At 50.0% G+C, this 25,751-nt stretch overlaps 6 protein-coding genes across 6 annotated transcripts; 3 read left to right on the forward strand and 3 right to left on the reverse strand.

Annotated features, from left to right (window-relative positions):
• Nucleotides 1–1,576, reverse strand: EJ05DRAFT_504675 (Clavaminate synthase-like protein; the record flags this gene model as incomplete). The annotated part of the gene is made up of 6 exons (XM_033747606.1): nucleotides 1–117; nucleotides 178–297; nucleotides 347–451; nucleotides 506–549; nucleotides 598–1,076; nucleotides 1,191–1,576. 6 exons carry the CDS (start codon nucleotides 1,574–1,576, stop codon nucleotides 1–3), a joined length of 1,251 nt encoding a protein of 416 aa, XP_033596029.1.
• A 4,564-nt stretch (nucleotides 1,577–6,140) lies between these two features.
• Nucleotides 6,141–10,318, reverse strand: EJ05DRAFT_164985 (uncharacterized protein). Its single transcript, XM_033739442.1, has 5 exons — nucleotides 9,052–10,318; nucleotides 8,884–8,993; nucleotides 7,401–8,837; nucleotides 6,582–7,349; nucleotides 6,141–6,526 (listed from the first exon to the last, which is right to left on the reverse strand). Exons 1-5 carry the CDS (start codon nucleotides 10,051–10,053, stop codon nucleotides 6,217–6,219), a joined length of 3,627 nt encoding a protein of 1,208 aa, XP_033596030.1. The 5' UTR covers nucleotides 10,054–10,318; the 3' UTR covers nucleotides 6,141–6,216.
• Nucleotides 10,319–15,233: 4,915 nt separating this feature from the next.
• On the forward strand, nucleotides 15,234–17,770 carry EJ05DRAFT_165019 (cytochrome P450). Its single transcript, XM_033739443.1, has 5 exons — nucleotides 15,234–15,567; nucleotides 15,660–16,252; nucleotides 16,310–16,450; nucleotides 16,513–16,612; nucleotides 16,661–17,770. The coding sequence occupies exons 1-5, from the start codon at nucleotides 15,347–15,349 to the stop codon at nucleotides 17,502–17,504; spliced, it is 1,899 nt and encodes a 632-aa protein (XP_033596031.1). The 5' UTR covers nucleotides 15,234–15,346; the 3' UTR covers nucleotides 17,505–17,770.
• Nucleotides 17,771–19,291: 1,521 nt separating this feature from the next.
• On the forward strand, nucleotides 19,292–20,164 carry EJ05DRAFT_480074 (uncharacterized protein). The gene has a single exon (XM_033744804.1). It carries the CDS (start codon nucleotides 19,446–19,448, stop codon nucleotides 19,740–19,742), a length of 297 nt encoding a protein of 98 aa, XP_033596032.1. The 5' UTR covers nucleotides 19,292–19,445; the 3' UTR covers nucleotides 19,743–20,164.
• A 567-nt stretch (nucleotides 20,165–20,731) lies between these two features.
• On the forward strand, nucleotides 20,732–21,172 carry EJ05DRAFT_504679 (uncharacterized protein; the record flags this gene model as incomplete). The annotated part of the gene is made up of 1 exon (XM_033747607.1): nucleotides 20,732–21,172. The coding sequence occupies one exon, from the start codon at nucleotides 20,732–20,734 to the stop codon at nucleotides 21,170–21,172; it is 441 nt and encodes a 146-aa protein (XP_033596033.1).
• A 2,991-nt stretch (nucleotides 21,173–24,163) lies between these two features.
• Nucleotides 24,164–25,642, reverse strand: EJ05DRAFT_504680 (WD40 repeat-like protein; the record flags this gene model as incomplete). Its single annotated transcript, XM_033747609.1, has 3 exons — nucleotides 24,164–24,991; nucleotides 25,048–25,211; nucleotides 25,267–25,642. The coding sequence occupies 3 exons, from the start codon at nucleotides 25,640–25,642 to the stop codon at nucleotides 24,164–24,166; spliced, it is 1,368 nt and encodes a 455-aa protein (XP_033596034.1).
• Nucleotides 25,643–25,751: the final 109 nt, after the last annotated feature.

The raw sequence follows: 25,751 nt of genomic DNA on the forward strand, positions 1-25,751 counted from the left end.
TCAAACGGTTATCGATGTTGGAAGTTGCTGACCAATAAACCCAGCTTGGTCCCAAAAGCTAGCATGGACTTTACGGTCACCTTCCCAAGCCCAACGCGCGTGCTGGACAGCGAAGTTCTGCAAATTCAAGACGGTCAGCATACCTCTCGGACGAACTGAAGACAGGCTCGGTCTTACGTCGATGATCAAGACATCACCCGCTTGCCAACTGATATCGGATCCTAGCTTATGTTGCCATTCATCCATCTTAGCCAGCCACTCAGCAGCGATAGGCTCGTCCTTTTCGATTCCAGCAAACTGTAACTTCGGATCAGCCAGCGGCCTCAGAGTTTTTTAAACTGCTTACGTAGGGTGGTATGGCTGTGGCTTCTTCGCCGTCTTTGGTCTTGTACGTGTGAGGTGGCTCCCACGTGTTGTTAACCTTGGCGTTGGTGTATCTGGTGGACATAGCCTAGAACGCAACAAGTTAAACAAGAGTCAGCCCAAGAGAGTAGGGCTAATGTACATTGAAGATAGTCGGAAGCTTGCTGGTCGGGTGGATTCGCGTTCCTAGCATCTGTCAGTAGCTTCTTCATGTGAGACTACATCGAGACTCACCAGGGACCCTATGCACAACATTCAAATCTCCATTCTCCTCCCATGTCCAGTCAAACCCTCTCCTCTGCCACTCTGGCAGACTGACATCCTTGGACGCCTCTTCGGACCAGCCTCCTCTCTTGGCCAGATCCAAAATGCGCTCCTCGACGTGTTTTTTCTTCCGCTCCTCGCTCCAGGTTGAGACATCCTCTCCATTAGATGGCCCGAACGCGTTTGCCTTGTATAGACCATTGCCTCCCACGATTCCCCCAACCTGTGAAGCTGTGTGTGGGATATGATATACGAGACCTTTGGTGCCGCACTTCTCAACGAATTCTGGAGCGGACTTCTTGAGACGGTCATAAAGTGCCACTGAAGAGGTAATGTTGGTCTCGCCACCCCTACCTGGCGGGATCTGGCAGAATAGGATCAAGTATCCAGGGTGCACTGGAGAGACGGCATACTCATTATGCCAACCGATAAAGTGAGATGGGGGTCCCCTAGTGAGAAATGCATTCAGCTTACACGATCGATCAATCCTATACAACGACTACGGAGAGATGGAAGATTCAATGGCAAACTTTGAGGTCCGGCGAAACGGAAGATCTACTCACTCATTCGTGGTCATGACGTTCTTCGCCAATGGTCTTCTCAGAACCTCCATTCCCACATGCACGTGAGGATACCATGCACCTTCGCCCTTCCCTGCAAGGGCAGACAGAAACTCCGAAAAGTCCTCAGGGTCCTTCAATGGCAAACCCTTGATGTTGATTGCACCGCCATTGGCGTCCAGTAGTTCTCGAATCTTGCTGTGGCCACTAGTATCGCTGGGCTGGGCAGCTAGCTGTGCAATTTCTTTGAGAATTTCGTCCTTAGTGGCTTGCTTCGAGGGTGCAATAACGAGAGGGAATTTGATCGAGGGCTGGTCCGGCGCGTCGATAATCTTCATATCATTCTGGTAGGGCTCTTCTCTGACAACCCAGAACTCTTCGACAGCCATTTTCGGGTGACTGACAATGATGTACAAATTTCTCGTTCTGTAGGAAAGCTATGGAGAAGGGAAGTTTCAAGATCTGGTGTCTTTTAGTATGATACTCCGATAGTGTGGGATCTGATCATGGGTGACCAAGCATTGTTCTGGTACGTTGATCATTGTATTAAATTCACTGTAATGCGTGGATCTCTTTCACTAGTATCACTTGTCACACGAGGAGAAAACAGACTACCCCGCATCAAAGGTAGAGGGAAGCATTGACAGTGCATGCATATGTAAGGTTGAGTAACCCAGCATATGCAATGTCGAGTGCGATGCACGGTAAGGTGCAAGGATGATTAGAGCATCCGGATGCATTGTCGAAACACACTTCAACTACAGCATCCGTCGCCATAGAGCCTAACTGAAATCGTCTGATGCCCGCATGTCCAGTTATTCATGCACAGTAGCTTCTACTGCATACATGATACACAAAGGACAGTGTTATCGTAACATCTGCAGTTTAAGCGGGAGGCATCTTTCGCGTAGACCGAAATCACATGAATACTGATGCTTCACGTTCATTCTACCTGATCGTCTGGTCCAGTCCTCGCCGACGTCAAAGGAGCTTGCACACGCCTGGGAAGAGACAAGGACTGAAAGCTTAGGCAGATATATATTCATCGCGACTAGTAATACAGAAAACACCACCTCTCTCCGAACCATCAAGAGTCGCGCCCAACGGCACGCCATCGTCGTCAATGTCATAATCATACGTCTCTGCTTCGCGCAATGACCAAGACATGTAGACAGCGTCATTACTATGCAGCAGTATTGTTGCCACATCATGTCACGCAACTGTGTGGGTCGTGTATTATGAAGGCGTCGATAAGAGCGTAACCATAACAGCATCGTATAGTTGTACTAGCTAGGCTCAGAGACTATGGCTTGGCCAAGATATCATCCTGTCCATTATGGACAAGTGTCGCGAATGATCTCATTCGCTTTGCCAGGAAAGTTTGGAGAGGGTGCACCGTGGCGTGGTGCTCGATAACGTGCTTGTCGATCAGCCTTGAAGTGAGGTGTTACAAAGAGTACACTTAAGTCATGGTGGAGTCACTCCCCGAGGTAATCGTTTCAGGGATCCTAGAGTCATGAATGGCGAGACGAAGAGCTACAAGTATGATGTTTTCGTGATTTTGGGCGAGTTAAACTGTAGTTCGTTCCCTTCAGAAGCATGACACAGAATATATACTAATGGTGAGTCAAAACGTATGATATAACTTACATCTAACATTCCATGAAAGACTGGTCTGGCCGTTATGCGACTCTATGAATGGTCCGCTCTTCGATGTGGGATGCTCATATATAATATCCTTCTCCGGGCAATGTGATGTTCTAAATAACGACTCTGGCCCTACGTGCTATCAGCAGACAATATTTCTTCCATGTCCCAACATAAGAAACGGCATGCTATTTTTCGCAATAGAATTCGTAGATAGCCGTGCAGATAGATGGGTATTAGGAGTTCCTCTTCCTCCACGAAGAAAATCCGTCGATCTCCAAAGTAGGTCTGGAACGTTCAATCTAAGAACTTTTTATATGATATCTCATGTAGCGGGCAAAGTCTTGGGTGTCACTTTGCCACAACGAACAATCCACTAGGAGTCGCCTATCTGCATAAATTGACACTTTGTACCATAGGTTTGATCTAAGGAGTATGTTCACTGCACTGGGAGATACCGATGACTCTCTGCCATCAAGCAGACTCCTCCCTCTGTCTAGAAGATACAACGTTAGGAGATACTATGGTAAAAGTGTGCCTCATTGATGAAGTCACTCATTCATGATAATGTGCTACTATGCCTTGCTCGAGAGCGACTAAGAAACGTAAATCCCAACTCAGTCCTCACTGGAGACACACAAATGGCACATTCTGAATTCTGAATTCTGAATTCTGAATTCTGAATTCTGTATTATTCAGAGAAACTTTCTGGAACAACATGAAACTCGTGCTGTAGACACACACGCGAAACAGCCACGAAATAAGGCCAAAGCCACAGCCAAATCTTAGTAGTCTTCTGCTCTTTAGAACGATATATAATCCCCCTGCGCTCACTCAATTGATGGAAGCTTTACTATTTGTCTACCCCTAGCACCACCCTCTGGGAATTTGTGGGGAATTAAAGCCGGGTCAAAGCACCTGATCGAGTAGACCAGGTACGTAGCAGTGGTACTCATACAGCGATGACTCTCCTTATCGGAAGCAGGGGAGACGACTGACGCGACGAGCTAGCAGAAGCAGAAACAGAACGACCTACGAAAAAGGTCGGGACTGCCCAAGTAAGTAGAAGATAGCGACGGTAAACTGGCTGGGTTGGGGAAATGGGGCTGGGCGGCGTAACAAACGGATATCTCCTTTGCCAGCCGTACAGCCGAGCAGCTAGCTGTCAACCAGAGATCAGCGTATTGATATCATAGAAACCAGTAGAAGATATCAGACCAAAGACAAGGATCATCTATCTATCTAACGTGTGGGGTGTGTAGACACACCCCACGTCGGCTAGGACTTGTTGTATCAATACGAAAAGGTATCTAGATGAGACCCAAGGTCTGTCTCGCGGAATGAAATGGGAAAGTAATGAAAACCGGAATGGCGAACAAATCAATTTAGTTGGCGGCTCTGAGAATGTGCCAAGATGTAAGATTGTTTTGTCATGGGTTCCGCCCGAGTGGAAGGGCGATAATATCTCGTTCATCATGATGTCTAGTGTTGAGTCACTACTACTGTCATCAGTATCCCCTGCGATAGAGAACCAGGGCCTGTGCCGTCTGATGATATTTATTACACTGTATATTACACCATTCTGGGGGGAGGGCAGTTATCAGGGCTTGGGTAAAGAATGATCTGTCAAAGTAGACAGGCGTCATTGAAGACGCTCATGTCACTCGCGGGATTTGAGAAACCGAGATCGTGATACATCTGTCCCTCCTCGTGCGATTGGATGCCCCTGTTGCCATGCGGCATAGATGTGATGTATCTTGTCACCCCACGGACAGGGGTACCGTGGGCGATCGACGCTGTCAGCCCTATGTATGATAGTGAGCACGTCGTCTCTTGGGACAACATCCCTGACTCAGCGTGTTAGCACCCGTTGGGGATCCTCGTGGAATCGTGCGGCGTAGCAATGCGATCCAGTTAGTGCAGCAGGGGAACATCAGGGATCTTGCAGGGCGTCAATATGGACGAACTCCTTGCTCCTTGCCCCATGTGTGTTTCTAGCATAGTGAATCGCGTGCGACGCGCGTAAGATGTCGAAAGCGTTGTCATTTGAGAGTTGAATGCAAAGCTTCGGGATGCAAGCACGCAGACCAGGATGTAATGCATAGACTTGTGGTCACTGGACCTACGAACGGCCTGTTGCCATTGAATATCGTTGCGGGAGCATATAACCGGCGGAAGCTGACCCTCGATGACTAGCTAGCAAGGAGGCGCATGCCGATTGATCGGTTGCCGTCATCTTTTGTTGGGCTGCAACAATTGTCAGAGAGTGCCGTCGTGATCAATAGTCACAATGTTTCAAGTAGACGTACCAATGCAAGAGGGAATGAGCACCAAGACGTGGACGCCGACGAATTAGTCATTGGAGGCGTACTGGAGACCTTCGCGTTTGTATTGACCTGATGCGCCGCAGATACGCAAATCTCATCGTAGAGAATCCGTCCTAAGTCTATGTGGCACAGCGATGAGTAGTGATTGATGTGGGCCTGAGTCTCAGCAGATATGTGTATCGAAGTGGTGGGTCTAAACAGGGAAGATGCCCTGGAAGACATGAATTGATGCAACATTAGCCACTATCCACGAGCAGCCGAGGATCAGCAATCGGACCCGGATGGTGGATCGAGGCCCGAGAGCTTGAGTCTAGATACTCAGCTGTGCCGAGTCTAGGGTAATTGTGCGGCTCGCGGCTGCCATGGTTGGCTTCTGAATGGCTCGGAGCTGCGACCGAGACGTGTAGGATCCAGCCACAAAAGACCGAAAGCGCAACCACCAATCAAGTAGCACCGTAGTGTAGTGATCTACAACGTTGACGGTTCGTCCAGTAAGGTATTGGTCAAGGAAGTCCTACGCTTACTACGAACGATCCGGAGTTAAGGGAATTCCGTTCGCCTCTTCCTACTCAACCCCTGATTTGTCGTCGTACGTCCTTGCTCGTCGTTGAGTTTAGGCTGCACGACCGAAAATGATAGACGGTAATGGAGAGCCGTGAGTAGAGGACATCGCCAAGTTGCCAAGCGTGACAGCAGTCTCTCTTATACATTCATATCTGTGTATATGTCCCCCTCCTCCAGGAACCTCTGTCGTACAATGCCGAAATGGTGTAGTTGCTACCATGACACGATGGGAATAAAAGGCCAAACTACCACCCAATATGCCAAATCCTCCCAAGCCCGGCGTGCAATACGCAATGCGGTAAATCAGTACTCAAAGATTGCAGCGCTATCCACCCAATGAACAACTAAAATGCTTGCAGCCACCTCATGCCGGGGTATAAAGAAATTCTGTAGAATGAGAAATCTTGCCACCAAAGCCTGATCTGAAGTAAAGTAATCGAATATGACAATGATACAAGTCGACAAGGTATGACCGAATCATAGCCATCGTCCTAGCCAAATGAGGAATGCACAGATCGAACTCCTGACGCGCGTCGTGAAGGTGGGTTGCCCGTCGGATCGCCTGGAGAGTACATCTGATACGTGCTGGATGCTCTTCGCGATCCTCTGATGCTATCTAAAGCTTGGCCAAGAATCCCATAATCTTTGTTAAGAGCCGGTGCAAGGTTCGAGTATGTCTTGCATTTTTGCATCGTCCTCTCAAGGAGTTCGGGGACTTCGTGCACTGGGGTGAACCCTTCGAGGTCTTTAAACCATACAGGCTCGCAGCATTGTGCAAGAACCAAGCAATTTCCAAATTGACTGTCGTCTCATGTTAGCTATTTATTTATATTATATTATAATGAAAGATACTCACGCATGAATTGTGCCAAAAATATTCGTCACCTTGAGACGTGTTCGGATACCGTCGAAAGCTTTCGTACTCCGGATCGAGGACCACATGCAAGCGTGAGCAAGCAGCATGCTCCTGATGGCTTTGGTGCTGATACCCTCCCGAGAATGAGTTGGATCACTATCAAGAAGAGCTTCCAGTGAGCCCCCCCATTCTGCTTCAAGGAGCTTTGAAGCCGTCAAGCTCTCTTTTCGGGATCTAATGTAAGTCCATGCTCGTTTAAGTACGTCTTGGTCGGCTTCTGGGCAATGGTATACGTAGTGTAGGTATGGTCGAGTAATGACTGTTTCTGCGCCGTAGTATTTCCCTCGTAGCCTGGCAATATTCAGATCTGTGGGAGGATCGTCATAATCATCCCAATCTACGCCCATCGCTTTACTCGCGTTTCGCCAATTATACAGCCAATTGAGAAACGAAGGCATGCCTGTTGACGCCGCTCTACTAAATGGAGGTTCGTAGAGGCCAGCTGGGAGGTTGTGTGGTGACTGATTCCACAAGGTGGAAAGATGCATTGGGACCTGATTGAGGATCTTACGCAACTGAATCTGTGCTGAATACAACACTATGATAATGTCGCGCTGGTCGTTGACTTGCCCCGTTTCGCCAGACACTGCTTGATCTTGCGCTTCGTTGAGATCTGGGAAACTACCATCAATGCCCTTCGGATAAGCAACTCTGTCTTCCCAGGTTGTTATATGACTTATCGGTAGCGGTAACTCTGCGAGGATATCACTAGGTATAGTTTAGTTTACTATTTATGGTGTGCCATAGCTCTAGACTAACCTTTCAAGCTGTACTGCTGACCAATATACGAACTTAAGGAGATTCATCTTGGTTTTGAACCTGGCCACCTCACTGGGCAGTAGATCATCGGGATGCTCCTGGCGATTATAATCTCGCCATTCAGCGGGGTCCGTAGGGTCAGGCTTGATATATAGGTGGTTTCTACGGCGAATTAGCGTTCTGCTTGATTCATATAGCTGGAAAGTAAGGTACATTTTAAGGTTGAACCTAATGACCCGGGCTGCTGAATTAATCCAACTATAGCTCTCTAGGCCACGACCGAGTTGATTCATGTAGAGGCTCGCTAGTAGAAACGCCTGAGCATGGTAAAGTTCGTTACCACCGTGCATATTTCCAAGGATATCGGACGCATACGCATAGTAGTGTAGACCAGGAATAACGTCTAGATTCATCAGTTCCTTATTTAAGCGTGCTGGGCTGCCTGGATCTTTGTCTTCGACGGGCGACCGAAGACCTGTAGAGGTTACAGGTGAATATCGCATTCGTGTCGAAGGAGAGTGGATTGACTCGGCAATTTCCTTGCGAGTGTTGAGGGCACCCCTGAGCGGTCTATCTTCATGCAGAACTGCGCCCAATGCAAGTACAAGCAGGATGATTGCATTCGTTATGGTCCCTTCAGCCTTTGGAGGCCGAACATGGCTTTGTGCAGGTCGTGCGTAGATCGGAACGGTGGTGGGCTCGCCCTCATCGACATCCATTCTCTGTCTTTTCGTCGGTCGATGATGATCTGAAAGGTGCTGAGGAATGGGTAGGGGAGATTTTGTACTGGCTGGAGGGTTCATTCTGTCTATAAATGCGTCCACCTGTTTCTTTAGCCGTGCTTTATCGAGGAAAGGATGCAAGACATGCATATGATCCAGATAACTCGCGAGAAGTCTATTAACCGTGGTTGGCGTAAAATCGAGGCGATTCGCCTTATCATTATAACCATAGGGAGCTTGGCCGCTGTCTGACGTAGAAGACAACGACAGAGTTTCGCTGTCGGCTTCGCTGCCCGCGGGACTACCAACTTGCTGCGCCCGGTCGTTATGTGTTAGACCTTCACCCCGACCGTATATCCGTAGACTACCCCGATCCTCTTCAATCTTAAGGGGGTAATTCTCCAAGAGAGGCACAATGGAATTGAAATACTTTGCCATGGCTGGCCATGTTTTCAAGAGGTAATGAGCAGCGGTTCTATGCTCATCGAAGTCATTTAGCTCTCGCCGGTACTGGTGTTGTTGCTGGGGTTGTTGCTGATCCTGATGTTGATACTGTTGTGGATGATTTGGGGGTGCTGGTTGAGAATGAGTGCCATTTGCGCACGGACCGTTTTCGAGACGAGTCAATCTGCGGTTCAAGCTTGCTTCAATCTGTTCACCTTTCTCCTGTATAGCGTTCAACTTCTCCATGACTAGTTGAAATGATTTGTCGGCCCTTTGCTTGTTAATCGATGATTGCCACGCTTGCTTTGCAAACTTACTTTTGAGGGGGAACCTCCGCATATTCACACTCGATATTCTGTTCTTTACAGAACAAGCAGGGTCGATTTTCATCACACTTTTGTTTTCGAAGACGACAATTCTTGCAGGCCTACGAATGGTTTAGTCTCATAAGTCTAGATTACTCTGAATACGAATGCATGACGCACCTGTTGAGCGCGAACTGTGCGCTTCTTGGTGGACAAAGTTGCAGGCCAGTATGCATTCTGGGTAGCGATTGGTGACACCCCGTAAGAAGAATGCGCAGGAGTCATAGAGGGAGCAGAGTAATTGTGATTGGGCGGCGCATGGGCATAGTGATGCCCGTTACCATTGTGCTGTGAGGGATCGTACATGACCGGACGATGTTCAACTTGAGGTGCTGCGGGCGGCTGATATTGAAGAGGTTGCGAGTCCGTAACGAAACCAGGGCCAGGCTCCGAAGTGGGAAGACCTGAGGGAGGAGGAACGACAGGAGAAGGGCCTACAGGAGAAGGACCTACAGTAGAAGCCGAGAGAGGAGGAACTGAAAGAGGAGGGCCTGATAGATGAGGTCTGTGTTCTCGTGGTGGGTGATGGTGATGATGATGGTCTCCTTCTGGAGAGCGAGATATGGCAGGTGTATGGGAAAGGGTAAGGTGAGGGTTGGGATGCTGTGAATGCCCGTATGAAGCTTGAGATGGAGCTATGGGAGTTACATGACCAAGTGGTTGCTGTTGCTGTTGCTGTTGCTGTTGCTGTTGCTGTTGCTGTTGCTGTTGCTGTTGCTGTTGCTGTTGCTGTTGCTGTTGATGGTGATGGTGATGAAGTTGTTGTTGATCCTGTTGAAGAGGAGGGTGAGGAAGAGCCCTGGGATCAGAAGGATATTGAGAAGCGGGCGGAGGAGCGAATGATTGTTGTTGCGGCGTTGTTTGGCCAGAATGAGAAGTAGTATGTGAAATGGGAGGCGATGGACGGTACGGATATGGACGTTGAGAATGGGGCGGGGCGTACCGAGAGTCCTGGTCCTGTTGATATGGATGGGGAGTGTGGGTAGGGCCAGCATCGGGATCAGGTTTGTAGGACGGGCCATCACCACGTGGGATAGAGGGAGGAAAGTGAGAATCTGGTCCCTCAGTTTTCATTATGGCCGTGGAGTAAAGGAATGAATATGCGAGAAGCGGTTGGGCCATAGGCGGAGCAAAGTGCACAGGATGCCTGGAGACAAGCGGTGAACAGGCTCGAGCGTAGCAAAGAGAATGACAGGGAGCGCGAGGCCGATCGGGCGGGATGAGGGAGTTTCGAGAACAGAGCAGGAACAAAGCTATGCTCTGGTGTTATTGTCAGGGTGGTGGTGGTGGTGGTGCGTCATTGGCACGATGCATGAGGTTGACAAGAAATAGATGGCCTGGTTGCGAAGGCGTTAAAGATGGCACGGGGCAGGTCAGCCAAGAGAGGTGGTAGCGAAAGAAAATGAGCAGAAGCTGGGGCTCACTAACGAGAGCGGAGGAGAGGGGTGTTTTTTTTTTGGGACAGTAGTATACTGAAAAGTCGTTGTGTCGTCGGGATGTGTTTTTTTTTCGAAAAGAAGAAACGAGGAGGGGCGGGCGTTAGGTAGCTTGACAAGGTACAAGAAGTGATCCTAGAGATAGAGTGGAGTGGAGCTACGTTTGGAGTTTAGTTCCGTCTATTCGTTCTAGTAGAGAGGGGAGGAAGATTAGCCACTATGTATGTATACTAGGAGGGGGGGAGTAGAGAAGAAGGGAGGGGGGGGGGGAGGAGAGAGAGAGAAGGGAGAGAGAAGTTAGAGGAGGAGAAGGAGAAGGAAGGGGGGGGGGTGCAGTGGGAGAATGTGCAGGCTATGGTCTAGGGGCACTTACAATACGGTAAGTAATACATGATAGAATATTACAGCGCGGAACGTGTAACTACGGTAAGGGTTGAAAGAGATGGTAGATAGTAAAAGTAAAGGAAGGAGCTAGGGATAAGAATACTAGGTAAGCAGGGAAAGGAAAAAGTAAACGTAGAGCAAAGAGCAAAGAGCAAAGAGGGCGCGTTAGTTTTCAGTGACAGGGTGGGGAGAATAGTAGGGCTAGTCAGTTCAGTACCTAGGGAAGACAGCCAATAAGGCTAACAAGGCAGGAATTGGATCATATCACCTTAGGCACCGATACTACTGATACCATTAATACCAGTAATACCGCTAATACCACTGATACCACCACTAATTTTACCACTGATACCCATAGCCCGTGTCTGCTAATATTACCACCACTACCGCGAATACCACCAATGACAGTGATGCGACTTACTCACTTACCGCCAACTAGCTGCCTGCGCAGCGCTTGATTACCCTGTCTGCCAAGCCGAGCGCGTGGGAAGGCTGAAGGAAGCTTCGGAATGATCGCCTCAACGGATCAGAGTGCTGTATTACTACTTAGGCACGTAGTGGTAGTAACAGTAGTAGTGTTGATAGCAGTTGATGCTACTCCTAGACTAAGATGGTGACCATGTGTGTTGTCGATTTGAGATACTGTCTTGTTGGTCCTGGTGCTGTGCTGGTCCTTGTCCTTGTCCTTGTCGTCTGCACCGCGACATCTATGCCTGCTTTACGGCCAGAGAGACGTAGTGCCGTAGTGAGGGAGCGATGGCACTTGGTGATTAGAACATCTATCATTATATTATGGCCATGCTCTACTTGGCTTCTCTAGAGCATGGCTTCTCGAGGTTACCCCATCCCGTCATACCACGTCCCATTCAGGACTCAGGAGGGCGTAGGGTGGAGTGTGTTTCCCTGTTACGGCCAGTAGTGAGCAGTGAACCGGAGCAGTGATGGCTGGCTGGCACTGGCTTGCGCCGTCGGACTAAGCTATGGAAAAGAAAACTGCCCAGGTGGCGCACACACGTCTCAGGCAAGCCTTGCTAACTTCTGAGTAGTAATCACCCTAAACCTCACCCTAGACCTCACCCTATCAATTCTCATCCTCCTTATCCTTATTCGCTCATTAGTGCCCGAAAAGATTCGTCCTGGTCGGGGTCATTTAATCCACTACATGTTAGTACAGCACCAGAACAGCACGAGAACAAGAGAACACATTAGCTGGCACATAAGCTACTACGTGAGGGCCCTATGATCGCCGGACTACTCCGGCCCACGGCACCGACGAAAGCAAATTGCCAGTGCCAGCCCAAAAGAAATAGCATCCACCGGTCGAGTACGTCCAGTAGCAGTGCCGACCAGGTGGTCTGACAGATGCGGTTGCAGATGCAGATGCAGACGCAGATGTGGGTGCAGATGCAGATGTAGATGGACAAGTAGATGTAGATGCAGACGTATATACAGATCAGCCGCCTGCAGCTACCATACATACTTACTCGTCCTCCAGGCTCTCCCTTAATTGTCCGGCTAGGTTCTTGGGACAATGCCAACATGCTGTCATTGCTATGTGTACGTAGATGGATGTAGTACTTCAGACACTGGACCTGACCTGACCTTACTGCAACAGACTTTGATATGCGCATCCTGGACTGTACATTACGCAGCTATCCAGCCACCACCCGAGCCAACCCCTCCCTCTACGCCCTAGACCTGCACACATGTACGATGTATTAGTACCGTTGTAGTTTGTTTACATGACTGTCTAGGTGCACCCATCCGCTCTCTCGACTGGTTCATGTTAACCACCTCTCCTTCTCCTCCGCCTCATCCTGCATCGTCCCGTGTGTGGCAATGTCTCCACCCCATCTGTCTGTGCTGGTGTTTGGTGTGTGTCTGTCCTGTCTGTGCCGTCCAGGGTTTGCGCTACGTGATCCCAGACCCGTGCCCTTGGTGTCGCCCATCACTGCCAATGTGAAGCCCCTGTCACAACTGCACAACAACGGTAAATGTCTTTTTGAGGCACACGTCTAAACATGTCATGCATCGAATGTTCTGCCACCGGGACTATCAAATAGATAGACCCTTCGCCCTGGATTCCCCGGGCTGTGCCCCTCGGCATGTTCTGTCAACGGGCACTATACACAGAAAAATCAACATTCTTGGATTTGAAATGCTGCTTCACCATGGCCACCAAGTTGAACCGGGCAGCTGCAGTGTAGATATGTACATAACAAGTCAAGACACAGACCGAATAGGCCATGATCAACCATGTGTGATGAGTCCACGACATGAGCGGTCGGTCTGTCATCATCCGTGTCCAAGGAGTCGAAAGCCTCGAAGCCTTGAAAGAGACAAACGAATCGCATCACGTCTCCTGAGCCTGCTGACCGTTTGCTCAATACCGCAGTCAGCGCACCAGCCATCACTACGGAAGGCCACTACGCACAAGGCGCGCCAGAGGACAACGCCCATGTGCAGCTTAACCCTTTTCGAGACAGAGTGTCTCGGAAACATGAGGGCAAAGTAGTTTAGAACCTCGTCGTCGTCCTTGTCCCTGTACCGTCAGTCTTTCATCTCCATCTCCCCTACCTCAGAACCGTCCCTGCTAGCTCTAGGTAGTGAGACGTTACCATTCGCATGAACTATACCATTCCCGCCCGTGCGGTTGAACTTGCGGTCCTTGCCGTGCTGACCACACCACCCTAACTCACCGCCGCCGTTTTGCTATGACCTGTAGATTGCCATGAAGAAAACCGAGGCTGAGTCGACTTGCCCCAAGCTGGAGAGTATGCCGTACTTCGTACTACATGCTACGTGCTATGTGTTACGTGCGACATATCCCGGGATACTTGTCATCCATGGATGTACCACTATCTCTGACTGTTACAAGTTTGCGAATTCCTCGGGCAGGAGCATTGATATCTCCCGACTGCAATAGACAATCGCTCTTTCTTGCTTCCTTCTAAACGTCCAATCTGTAACATAGACAAGGGAGGTGTACATATTCCAAAAGTTCCATTGTTGTAAAGTCCCCCCTGGTCAGCAGCCCATAATTAGTGCCAGGCATCAATTCATCGGCAGAATTCCTCACAGACGGCAGTTCAACTCAATCTCTATCTCGTCTAGCTACCACGGACAGAATATTCCTTTCCATACAACGTCGTCGCAATGCCAACAAGTATGGAAGTAGATGCCTTGCCCCAAATCAACTAATGAATCCTACCAACCATCGTCTCGAAACGGCTACTCTCTTGCCTACTTTAGCTTCCCGTGATTCGCTCATCATCCATCATGGAGGATCCTCTTGGGCAGCAAGCCAAACTAATAGTAACATGTGAACAACACAAGTGCCCAACGTTCATCTCATTTCGACTTTTTGCCTCGCGTCGCCATCCATCTTTATTACCTGGTTAGCTATAACATTCTCCGCATTAATTAATTGCACCTTCACTTTCCTTTCTAGCAGATCCTGACTCCATCAAGATTTGATCATGATATTGCTTGGTCTAGACTCGCTAGCCGTCCCCAAGGCCTGACTCACAGCCCACGCAGCGGACTAATACATACCTTTGACAGACTTGTTCACTAGCTAAGGTAGCTTGCCTCTCTCTGTTGCAAAGCATCAGACGGCTTTCTACACTGAAAATGTGCCACGCGCATCCAATCAAACCGATCATTTCCCTTTAATTGTCTGCTTCATCCGCGCACGCCTCTTGACGCCACAAATTAAAAGAGAGATCCCGTTCGTCTATCGCTAATAAGCAGAGACATCGTCGAAGCAGCCCATACTCGACATCCTTTATACGCCTAGCAATTCAGACTTCACTCGTCACACTCCACCCTTCTCCGTCCTTGATGCTCATCTTATCAAGACGGCATGGCCGTATAGTGGCTGTCTGAATGCAATAATTCGTGCCAACTCGAGCTAGATCCGTTCATGAGGTTTTATTACTTGTATTGTTATCGAGGTAGAATGGCAAGTCTACGAGCAGCATTCCTTCACGAGTCTATTAGTCTTCGCACGTCCGCTCCAACTCCTCGGGATTTGCTCGAAGCAATACTCTCTTCACCTCAACATCCAGCCCATCACATTGCAATGTTTGGCCACTATGAGCGATGCGCATTCCCAGGAGTTCCTAAGAGTCACGTGAAAAAAGGGTTTCAGTGTCCAATGACAACCACTTAGGTACCTACTACTGTTGTACGTATCATACCAATGACTATTACATCACACCAGGCTTCCCAGTCTTTGTTGTGGCAGCCCTACGATTCCGGGCGGCGCCCTTCTCACAAGAAGCACGTCGTGAACATGTTGGCGAACGTTGAAGCTGTACCTGTACCTGTGCCTGTACCTGTACCTGGGTCCCGCACACAAAACTGATACTTGACTAAGTCAATCGATACCAAGCTTTGTACTTGCTTTAGCGACCGGCTCAGCGAAGCTCCGCGCGACGCATGAGAGAGATCATCATTCTGTCATCTTTTCAGTTTTATCGCTCTCGACTTTTCACTCTCGACGATATCGTTGCATTTCACTTCTACATCTTCATCTCTCCATCCCGCAGGCCGGCTATATTGTCTTGTGAAACGTTGCATGCCCTGCAGCCATGTTGACCATTCTCGGCCTTGCCTTGCTAGGCCTTGTCACCTTCTACTTCGTACAGACGTATCAGAGCTATGCGCGGAACCTTGTCGAAGCGAAGAAGTCGGGCATTCCATATGTCAGCGTGCCGATATACCCTTACAATGTGCTCTGGCTCATTGGAAGTCGCTCCATGGTTCCCCTGCTGAACAAATTACCGACAGCATTGACGTCACCATGGCTGCAGTAAGTCTTGTTCTCCCCGCAGCGCTGTATTATACCTAGGTGATGATATTTATTGCACCCGGTCTGCCACTGACATGGTGACATTCTGATAGATATCTTCAACCTGAATGGATGTACGTTCGAGGCTATTCTCCCTTCGAGAATCTCGACTTCGATCTGCTGTTGCTTGTCACCCCACGAGCCAATTTCCTTATCGTGGCAGACGCCGAAGCGACCGCTCAAATCGTAACCCGTCGCAATGACTTTCCAAAGCCAGCTTGGATGTACAAGAATATCAACATTTATGGAGACAATGTAGTCACTACTGAAGGGTCCATGTGGCGACAGCATCGGAAGATCAGCGCACCAAGTTTTGGCGAAAAGAACAATACCTTGGTTTGGAAGGAAAGTCTTTACCAGGCGCAGGAGATGCTAAAAGCCTGGACTGGTGGTAAAGATGCAGCGATTGTTCAGGATGTGACCGAGGCGACGATGAGACTTGCGCTACATGTCATCAGCCGCGCTGGCTTTGGCGTGCGCGTACAATGGCCACACGAAGAAGAAGAGGCGAAAAAGAAAGGTGTAGAGCTGAAAGGCTTTGCGGGGAGCACGCCGGAAGGTGACCATAAGCTTTCATACAAAGATGCTCTGGCAGGACTTTTAGACAACTTGATCTGGGCGGTCATCGTGCCTAAGTGGTTTGCAGGTGGGTACAAAGATGCAGTCACGTAATGCATTGGTATCGAAACTGACTGTAGCACAGCAATTTCTCCCTGGAAGAGTCACCATGAAGGTGTGCTATGCCGCAAGGAATGGGGCATGTATATGAATGAGCTCTACCAGGCTAAGCTGACTGAAGTACGATCTGGGCAAGATTCAAACACTGATGGAATGGATCTCTTGGGTAAGAATTTATGCCGATCATTGTACCTGCTCGCAGCTTGTAACTAACTGGCCAATGTACAGGCTCGCTCATTCGAGGGTCCGGTATCGCGGACGCTGGGGCAAAAAAGACTGCATTGTTGTCTGAGGAAGAGATTGCTGGGAACATGTTCGTGTTCATCCTGTAAGTTGACCACTCTACCGCTCAACGTAGCTGCTCATCACATGCAAGCGCCGGTCACGAAACTACTTCAAACTCAATCGCATACTCATTGACCTATTTGGCCATGAATCCTGAGAGTCAACGTGCCCTGCAGGCAGACATTGACAGAATTCTCGGCAACAAAGACTTGAGTGACTGGAACTACGACGATGACTTCCCAAAGCTGTTTGGCGGTATGCCTGCTGCGGTGATGAATGAGACGCTGCGCCTCTTACCAGCAGTTGTCGGTATACCGAAGAGCACCCCTCCGGGCTTTCCACAGCCACTCACCTTGGGCGGAAAACGCGTAGTTGTCCCTGGCGATTGCTCGATAGCGGTGAACAGCGTGGGCCTACATCGCAACCCCAAATACTGGCCTCCCGTAGTAGATGCCAAGACAGGCAAGACGTCTCCAAACGATGTGAACGAATTCAGACCGGAGCGCTGGATCGTCGACGCCAGCGCCACATCCAACCACAACAACGAAGAAGATTTTGAACAACACGATGACGGTGGTCCGAGCGGTCCAGACACGTCGGCGCAATTGTTCAAGCCCATGAAAGGAGCGTACGTCCCATTCTCGGAAGGATTTCGGTCCTGCCTCGGCAGACGTTTCGCGCAAGTGGAGACGCTGGCCGTGCTGACGTACATATTCCGCGAGTATAGCGTTGAACTGGCGGTTGATCGATGGGCAGATGACGAGACGGTCCAGCGCATGAGTGAGTCGGAACGCAAGACGGTGTGGCAAAAGGCACTGTCGAGAGCGGAAGGTTTGTTCAAAACGAACATGCAAAGCCGTGTTACATTACAGATGACGGGCAATGAAAAAGTTGGCTTGCGATTCGTCAAGAGAGGTTCAGAGGTCTTTGCGTAGGTACAGATCTATCTCTATGGAAGCTTGGAATAAACCAGTATGCACATGCACACTCCACGAGGAACGACGAGGGACCAGTCCGTGGTGGCTTGCAGCAAAGGAAGCGCGATGGAAGATCGATCTGCAGAATATTGCCGCCAGATCTTTGGGCTTATGGACGGGCCACAGTACTCTCTGTGTAACTGCAAATGCTTGTTCTTAATTGCTAATGAAGGGCATATTGTGCTGTTCCTGTCAAAGTGGCAATCGCTCTTGACATATTCTTGAGTCTATCCGTCATTGATTCAAGTATACTGTCGGACAGGAGTATGTTTGAGCAGGGGAGCGCGAGGTAAAAAGTAAACATCCACAGACTCGCTCGCTCTGTGGCGAGTCTGGCCGTTCAGAACTAGTGTTATGGCATTGCCTCCTGCCTCCTTTGACTATGCCCCTACATTGCGTGATAGTGGAGAGGTTCCCCAGATGTTGTATGTGAATTAATTACAGTGTTTAGAGTGCTCCTCCCCTCCCCCCTCCCCCCCCCCTTCTTAGATGAGGGACTTAGGAGATCCGGTCTCATGTATGTATGTATTTACGTATTTATGTACGTGTGTATGTATACTATTTGTCAAATGGCCCTCATCAATACCGTGGCTACTGCATGGCAACACTCTTTTGCCCATAGAGCGGCAAGGATCGCCCCAGCAACAACACATGTTACACAATTCTGGCAATATGCTCGCCTCTATGTCTCTCTCTCAGAACCAACGGCGTGCACATGGCGTGCTCTCTCGTCTTATCCCTCATCTGCTATACAAGCGCCACACCCGCGAGAGCACATTTTATTTCTACAATTGTTTAGTCCTTTTTTTCTTTTCTCTCTCCGGCTCCAAGTCCGTCCGCGCCTCATTCGGTTTCAGAAGCACATGCATACCTGCAATGAACCTATTGTCATGTACAGCTGAGAGAGAGATCCCCCGGGGGGATGGCAGATGAATCACAACGCTCCAACGCCCGGGGGGGTTGGGCAAAGAGCCACTACTGCTGCAGGCCAGGACTGGGGTCTTTTATATTTTTTTTGACGTCGCCGATCAGCCGCCGTGGCGCCCCATTCTTTTTCGCTTTCCCCGTTCCACGCGAAGCCACGTCCACTGCTCCGGGCCAGGCTTGCGAGCTCTCGTCTGCTTGTCGTCTCATTCTCCCCAATCACACACATCTCCCCCCCTTTCCTATTGCTTGCGTTTCTTTCGGCAGTGCTATATTAGAAAACATCCTTGCCGTTAACGCGTGCCCTTCGTGCGCGGATACGAGCGGGAGGCGGTGCGCATCCGATCATGTCATGCAGATGGGCCTTTCGATCGGAACGTCCGAGATCTGGATGGTCCTGACTTGAGTCCGTGCCGGCTGGTACTACCTCTGTTTACATGTACGTGATGCGCCATTCCCGCCAGATGACAAGCATGAGCACGAGCGCGAGCACGAGGACGAGACGGAGACGTGTCATTGTGTTTGTGCATATGTAATAAAATAGTACCATGTATTATTATTCCCGGCAAGCTCGTATCATATATGCACTTCTGACCTATACCCACCCACGATTGGGCTGTCGTGATCCCGTTGTGCTCGCACATTCTTGCTGCAGTTTGGAGCCGCACACTCTCTCTCCAATGCTGGCGCCATCGCAGCTGCATGCTGCACGTCACACAACAGTCTACTCGCCTTGTCGTAACTATTGGATGAGATACCCTTGGTATCTGTACAACGAGGTATAAGATCTACCCTGGAATACTAATCATCCCCGGATTGCCTGCGGCTTGCTATCTACGTCCATTTCTCATCTTCAAACTCTTACGTACCAGCTCTGACACGGCCGGCTCTCGAAAGTCTGATATCGCATCGCCGGGCTTGTTTTCGCTTATCCTCCGGCTATTCCGCGTTGTAACATTCCCGTCATGATCGCACATGTCCTTGCACTGTCCGTCTCTTCGCCTCGTTGCTCAAACGCTGTGTCGGAGGATAGATACAGCCTGTGATCTAGGTCGCCACCGAGTATACAGGACAACTGTGATGCTTTCGGGCCACGACTTCACCGCCGCAAACAGCGGTGACAAGGCTCATGCAGACCTACAAGCATACAATGCGCACTGCTGCACTGCAAGCGCTGCCAGCAAACCTGTCTTCGCGGACAACCAACGAACTCCCATGGCGATGCAACTGTATACTCGACAGATCCTGGGCCTGTGCCTTGTTTCGTGTTGATACTGCTGGTCGCAGGCTTCACACCGCTGCTGCGCTCGCGACGAGAATGTTCTTTCGTCCAGACACCGCCAAATGAAGGCAGTTGTCTGCTATGTCCAGCATACCAAGTTGCTGGAATTACAAGAGTAGGTCGGCTCAGAATGATGTCCATTGTCGTTGAACGTGACATGCTTCTCAAAGGGCGCGAGAGACACGCCGTCCCACTGCCGCCCCGGGGGCCGTCCCGTCCGTCCGTCCCGCGACCCAAAGACCTGAGGCCGAGACGTCACTATCCAGACTCACGGCTAGTATACTATAATGCGCATACTATTGATGCTATGAAAATCTCCGCATGAGCCGCTAACATGGTGGCAGCATCGATGAGAATAGTAGACATATCCACGAGTCCATCTCAACTACAGCTACAAGGAAAAAGCTTGGAAGTCGACTGGTGGTAGCCAGATTCAAGCCTAGAAGACTACGAGGCAGCGCAGCACGTATACAAGGTCGAGTCTAGGTTTGGGAATGGATACAAGGGTATGTGTACATGCCGGACATGTTATGCGACCGTTTTCGTTCTGAGCAATGGGCGACTCAGTGCACATTTTCCACCGTCGTCGTTCCTGATATTCCGCATCGCGAATTCATAAATTTCATGAAACCGCAAGCCGAGCGACAACGAAAGGCATAATACATCACACGTTGCCATACCTAATAAAACGGCGCACGTCGAGTGCTACTGCAAGAAACGCGAGTGTCGTACAACAAATCAAGAAAGACCATTGCAAGCTCTATCGGCAGACGCCCGCCTGTATCTCGAAGCACAACTGCCCGTATGGCGCACACCAACATAGATAAATGAAGCACCATATCCAGAGCATGTCTGAATTGAACCGATATGGCGTCGCTACGGCCATTCATAGCACCACAACAACAGAGACAACGCAAGTCGGTATTGCATCCCGACATCACCCGATCACCACTGCATCCACCCGGGTTTTTATCGCACGATGCTGCCTGACTGTGCTCGCCTGGCTGCGAACGTGTGTCTATCACAAGCATTGGCTTCAATACGAGAAAACTTGTCAACGTTGCTCGAATCCTACCTCGCTACAGCAAGCATGCTGATTCCTCCCATCCAGACCCTTTCGCCTGTCCCACCCGCACGCAATGATACCACGCAAGCCCACAAACAACACCAACAATCATCTCTCGCCTCGCCTCATCTCATCTCATCTCATCTCATCCCGCCAGGCCCCCTCGGTCCCAACCGCATCATCTCCCCTGTCAATCCCCCCTTGTCGCACATCTCAAACCGCTACCGTGCAAACCCCTCCGAGTCATATTACCCCAAGTCTAGTCTGCCCCCTCCCTCGGCACTCCAAAGATCCGCGCGCGGCCTTCGCAAGGCCAACACTATCATCTTCACCACCGACCGTCCGACCAACTAACTAACTAACCAACTAACTAACCAACTAACTAACCAACTAACTACCAAAAAAAAACCCCCGAATACCAAACACAGCTTAGCAGACACCAAGAAAACTCCCACTAACCAGCACGTGGCAGCCTACGCCTCACTCCCTCGCTCAACTTCCTTCTTAAACGCCTCACAATTAGCCCCCCCTCGGCAAAGGAAGGAGGGGGTTAAAAAAAATCCCCGCCCGACCGCCCGCCCGGGTGCGTACCAAGTGGCTAGAGGACTCCCGATGCGCGCGTCTGCGCTCCACGGCGCTGGGGATCGTGAGGCGAGTGGGTTTGCGCGCTCGGGTTCAAAAACGGTTTTTTTCTCTTTTCTTGCCTGGGATGCACTAGACTGGACTGGACTGGACTGGGTGGGTGGCTGAATAACTAGGTAAATAACAAACTAGAAAATTAATTAAAGAACTAATTAAAGAAATATTTAACTAAATACATCGTTTCTTGTACCGGTTTCTTGGAATTCGAGTCAGGACTCATTAGATAGTAAGGAGAGAGAAAGAGAGAGGAAGATGAATCCCCGATAAAAGGGGGCGAGAGGGGGATTTGTTGGTGCGGCGAAGGTCTGGATGGAGGGTACTTTGTGTGTCCGTGTAGATACTGCCTACGTCATCAAGGGTCGTTTCGCTTCCATTATGGAGTTTCGGGGCTTTGGTTCTGGCTTAGCAGCGCACGGAGATGGGTCCGGTTGGTTTTTGTCCCGTCTTTCGTTGACCGTTTCTGGTGGATGAAGGGAGTGGATGGATGGATTCTGAATGTTACGGACGAATACATACATACATACATCGATACATACAAGAATACACTCAAAAATACATCCTCAGGAACAGGTGTTCACCCCCCCCTCCCTGTCTATCCTCCCTGTCTCTCCTCCATGTCTATCATCATCCTTCATTCTACCCTCCCCCACCCCCGGTCTTTGAAACCAACTACATAGCATCATCTCTGGTACACTATACATACTACACACACTACCTCGCCTCATTATGCTGAACAGACGCACAGAACAGACAAACGAACGAAAATATCTCCGCCCTGTTTATCTGGTTTGGATTTTCTGGGGCCCTTTGGTCTTGTTGGTGTTGGTGTTTGGGACTGGGACTGGAGAGGCAGATGGTAGGTAAGAGGAAGTAATGGTGAGTTAGTGAGTTAGTGAGTAGGTAAGTAGGTAAGTAGGTAAGTAGTTAAGTAGGTAGTAGGTAGTAGGTAGTAGATATCAGTACTCGATAGCACGCAGTACATAGTACGTAGAAAACAGCCAGCAAGTAGAACACACGCAGTAAGTGGCGAAAATATATCCATAGCACGATATATCTATAGTACGATATATCTATAGCACGATATATCCATGGCATACTCACAGCATACAACACTCACAGCATACAACACTCACAGCATACAACACTCACAGCATACAACACTCACAGCATACAACACTCACAGCATACAACACCCACAGCATAGCACGCCCATATTGCAATCAATCAAGCAAGAAGCAAATGGCAAGAAGCAAATAAAAACAAAGTGTCTGTCCATTCACCTAACCAACTATCTAACCATCCATCTAACCATCCATCCATCCATCTAACCATCCATCTAACCATCCATCTAACCATCCATCTAACCATCCATCTAACCATCTATCAACCATCTCTTATCAATCAACCACGAACAGAACGAAACGGACAGGACGGCGTCACAAGAGCCTACAAGTCTACCTACTACAAACAAGAAAGAACCAAAACAACTCTTAGTAGGACTTTCTTCGTACTGCCTCTACGCCTGCGAAAGTATGATGTTGTATAACATAGCATAACATAACATAGTATAACATGGCATAATACAACACAACAACGTCTGATAGATTGATAGATTGATTGATAGATAGCTAGCGATGTAAGCAAAGCACGTTCAGTGTGACGAGGTAGATAGATAGATACACACACACATCCCACCTCGAACCACTCTACAAACCCATACATATACCGACTCCCAACCCACCAGCATACTCCAGTACCAAGGCACCTCACAGCTCATACGAAGCCAAGAAAGGGAATTTTAAGAATCAGAAAAGAAAAACGAGTGTTATTTCGAAAGCGGGAGTACCATGGCGCATACTTCGGTGACATTTACCTTCCATTTACTTCCTTTACTACCTTATCTACCTTATCTACATTATCTACATGATCTACTGATTGATGTATATATGTCTGTATATATATATACCTCGCCTATGCATCCATACCTCCATCCCCTCTTAACTACAGCTCTAGTACGGCAGTTTCCTTCTTGGAAATTGCTTGTGGACATCTCATGTGGGAGGGAGAGAGAGAGATAGCATGACCATGAGACGTGTGGCCTGTCTGGCATGAGCACGGTTCGGACTGGTTTGGGTCGATGAACCAACCTCCTGAGCTCGTCCTTTCTTGATCAGAGGTAGTATTTCCATTCCATGTCCGCGGACGCACGACTTTGTTCCTGTTAGGACGTACGAGGACCGTCGTGTTAGAGTCAGGGGCGGAGGGAGCTAGTGTGACTGGGAAAGGGATATTGGACGAGGCTTGATGGTAGGCGGCGGTGGGTGCGAGGTGGGAGAAGCGGCTGGTGGGTGCGTGCGTTGGCTTTATGTGTTGTGTTAATGGGTAGGACTATAGCGTTTCGTGTATTGTTGTGCGTAGGGATATGGTCCTGGACCAACAGATAGGAGGACGTGATTCAAGGCACGACCTGACGCTTGACATGGGATCCTTCTCAGGCGGGCGGGTGTATAGCAGGTGCTTAGGGGTAGCACGACATTCAAGGCTCTCCAAGCCAAGGGCAGTACCCATCTCTTAACCCTGTCAAGTCCACACCGCGTCGGGACAGGACAGACAGACTGCATCTTCCACCGTGGCTCTATACGTTTGTAGTCCTCCAGTCTGAACGAGGTCTCACTAGAACTGACGAATGTCTCGTCCATATGCTCATCCGTCAACCTCCATCTCCTGCTCCGACCCCTGCTCCCGATCCTCTTGAGCAGCTTGTTCCATCTCAGCCATCTCAGCCATCTCCGCCCTCATATCCGGAGGCACCTCCTCGCTCGTCTCGTCGGCCAACTGCTCGTGCGCAAAAGTCTGCTCAATCGGCTCGTCACTTCGCCATATGCGCACCGTACGATCCAGTCCGCCCGAGGCGATAGCGCGTTCCGCAGGGTGACTGTCCACGCTCATGACCGGGCCCCTATGGCCTTCTAGACTCTGTAGAAGGATCTTGCTGCTGACGTCCCAGAGCAGTATGCGGCCGTCTTCGCTCCCAGACGCGACAAAGGCAGACTCGTATGGCTTCGTGCCGTACACGCCAAAGCATCCCGAGAGGGCGTACTTGCGGTTGAGATGGCCCTGGTACGTCTTGACACAGCGGCCCTTGCCCTCGACGTAGTTCCACAGCCGCATGCAGCTGTCCAGTGTCCAGGCAAGCAGGTATTTCCCATTCGGGCTGAACTTCACGCTTGTCACGGGCGCATTGTCTTCGTGGACGAGCGTCCGTAGACACTGTCCCGTTGCCGTGTCCCAGACTCTTATAAGCCCGTCGCTGGAGCAGGACGTGATGAGTGTGCCGTCACGCACAAAGTCCACGGCGCCGACGGGATCCGAGTGCGCGGGCAGAGATCGCATTGGCTTTGCGGTCCGCAAGTCCCAAAGGAACACGGCTTCGTCGTAGGAGCCAGAGACGAGCATGTTGCCTTTTGGCGAGAACGACAGGGAGTACACATAGCTGTGGTGGCCCGTAAAGGCGGTCTTGTGAGGTTTACCCTAGGATCATGGTGTCAGCGATATTTCAACAATCAAAGCCACTGAGGAATGCGCACAGTTTCGACGTCCCAGAGTCGGATAGATTTGTCGTCTGAGCCAGAAGCTATAGTCTTCGAATCAGGACCCCATGCTATGCATGAGATGCCTGCGAAATGGCCCTCCAGAGTCTGCAGTAGTGACCCGGTGGTCGAGTCCCATATCTTGATCGAAGCATCCGCAGCTTTGACAAACGTGTTAGTAGCATCCTGTAGTCGCTCACAGATATCACCACTCACAGCAGCTTGCAATCCACCTCCCGTCGGGCGAATACTTGACCTGCGCAACGCCCTTCTTATGACCCCGCAGTATCAGCTTCGGTTTATAGCCTAGTTGTCGTTCCCTCGGCGGGGAAGCCGACTTCTGAATGCCGTTTACGGAGGGTGATCGTGACTCGTAGACCTCGTTCTGACGCAATTCTTCGTGTTGTTGATGATAGGCTGCCTGGACATCGTCGAACTGGGGTTCTTCAACATCAGCAGCCAGGAAGCTGCGTGGTTGGAGTCCTGGGGACTGCTGTGCTGATATCGGTGAATGCGGTGGTCGCTCGGGAGTGCTGAAGCGAGCCAGGCCGTCTGGCGAGCGTTTGCGCTTTGGGGAGCGCTCTCTGTCCATCGTGCTGGTGTTGTGAGAGTCCTTTGCTGAGTGAGTGAGGAGCTGGAAAAAGGCCAGTGTTGGTTTTGTGCAGATACTTTTCCCCTCTTCAGCGCACAGCAGTGTAAAA

The sequence above is a fragment of the Pseudovirgaria hyperparasitica genome, assembly GCF_010093815.1.
Source record: "Pseudovirgaria hyperparasitica strain CBS 121739 unplaced genomic scaffold EJ05scaffold_19, whole genome shotgun sequence".
NCBI classification, from domain to species: domain Eukaryota; kingdom Fungi; phylum Ascomycota; class Dothideomycetes; order Acrospermales; family Acrospermaceae; genus Pseudovirgaria; species Pseudovirgaria hyperparasitica.

Coding starts and splice junctions, on each gene's coding strand:
- EJ05DRAFT_480074 (XM_033744804.1), top strand. CDS start 19,446: ATGTCCTTGCACTGTCCGTCTCTTCGCCTCGTTGCTCAAACGCTGTGT.
- EJ05DRAFT_164985 (XM_033739442.1), bottom strand. CDS start 10,053: ATGGCCCAACCGCTTCTCGCATATTCATTCCTTTACTCCACGGCCATA. Junction 8,994..9,051: donor GCACAGTTCGCGCTCAACAG/GTGCGTCATGCA, acceptor AACCATTCGTAG/GCCTGCAAGAATTGTCGTCT. Junction 7,350..7,400: donor TCAGCAGTACAGCTTGAAAG/GTTAGTCTAGAG, acceptor AACTATACCTAG/TGATATCCTCGCAGAGTTAC.
- EJ05DRAFT_165019 (XM_033739443.1), top strand. CDS start 15,347: ATGTTGACCATTCTCGGCCTTGCCTTGCTAGGCCTTGTCACCTTCTAC. Junction 16,253..16,309: donor CGTGCCTAAGTGGTTTGCAG/GTGGGTACAAAG, acceptor ACTGTAGCACAG/CAATTTCTCCCTGGAAGAGT. Junction 16,613..16,660: donor AACATGTTCGTGTTCATCCT/GTAAGTTGACCA, acceptor ATCACATGCAAG/CGCCGGTCACGAAACTACTT.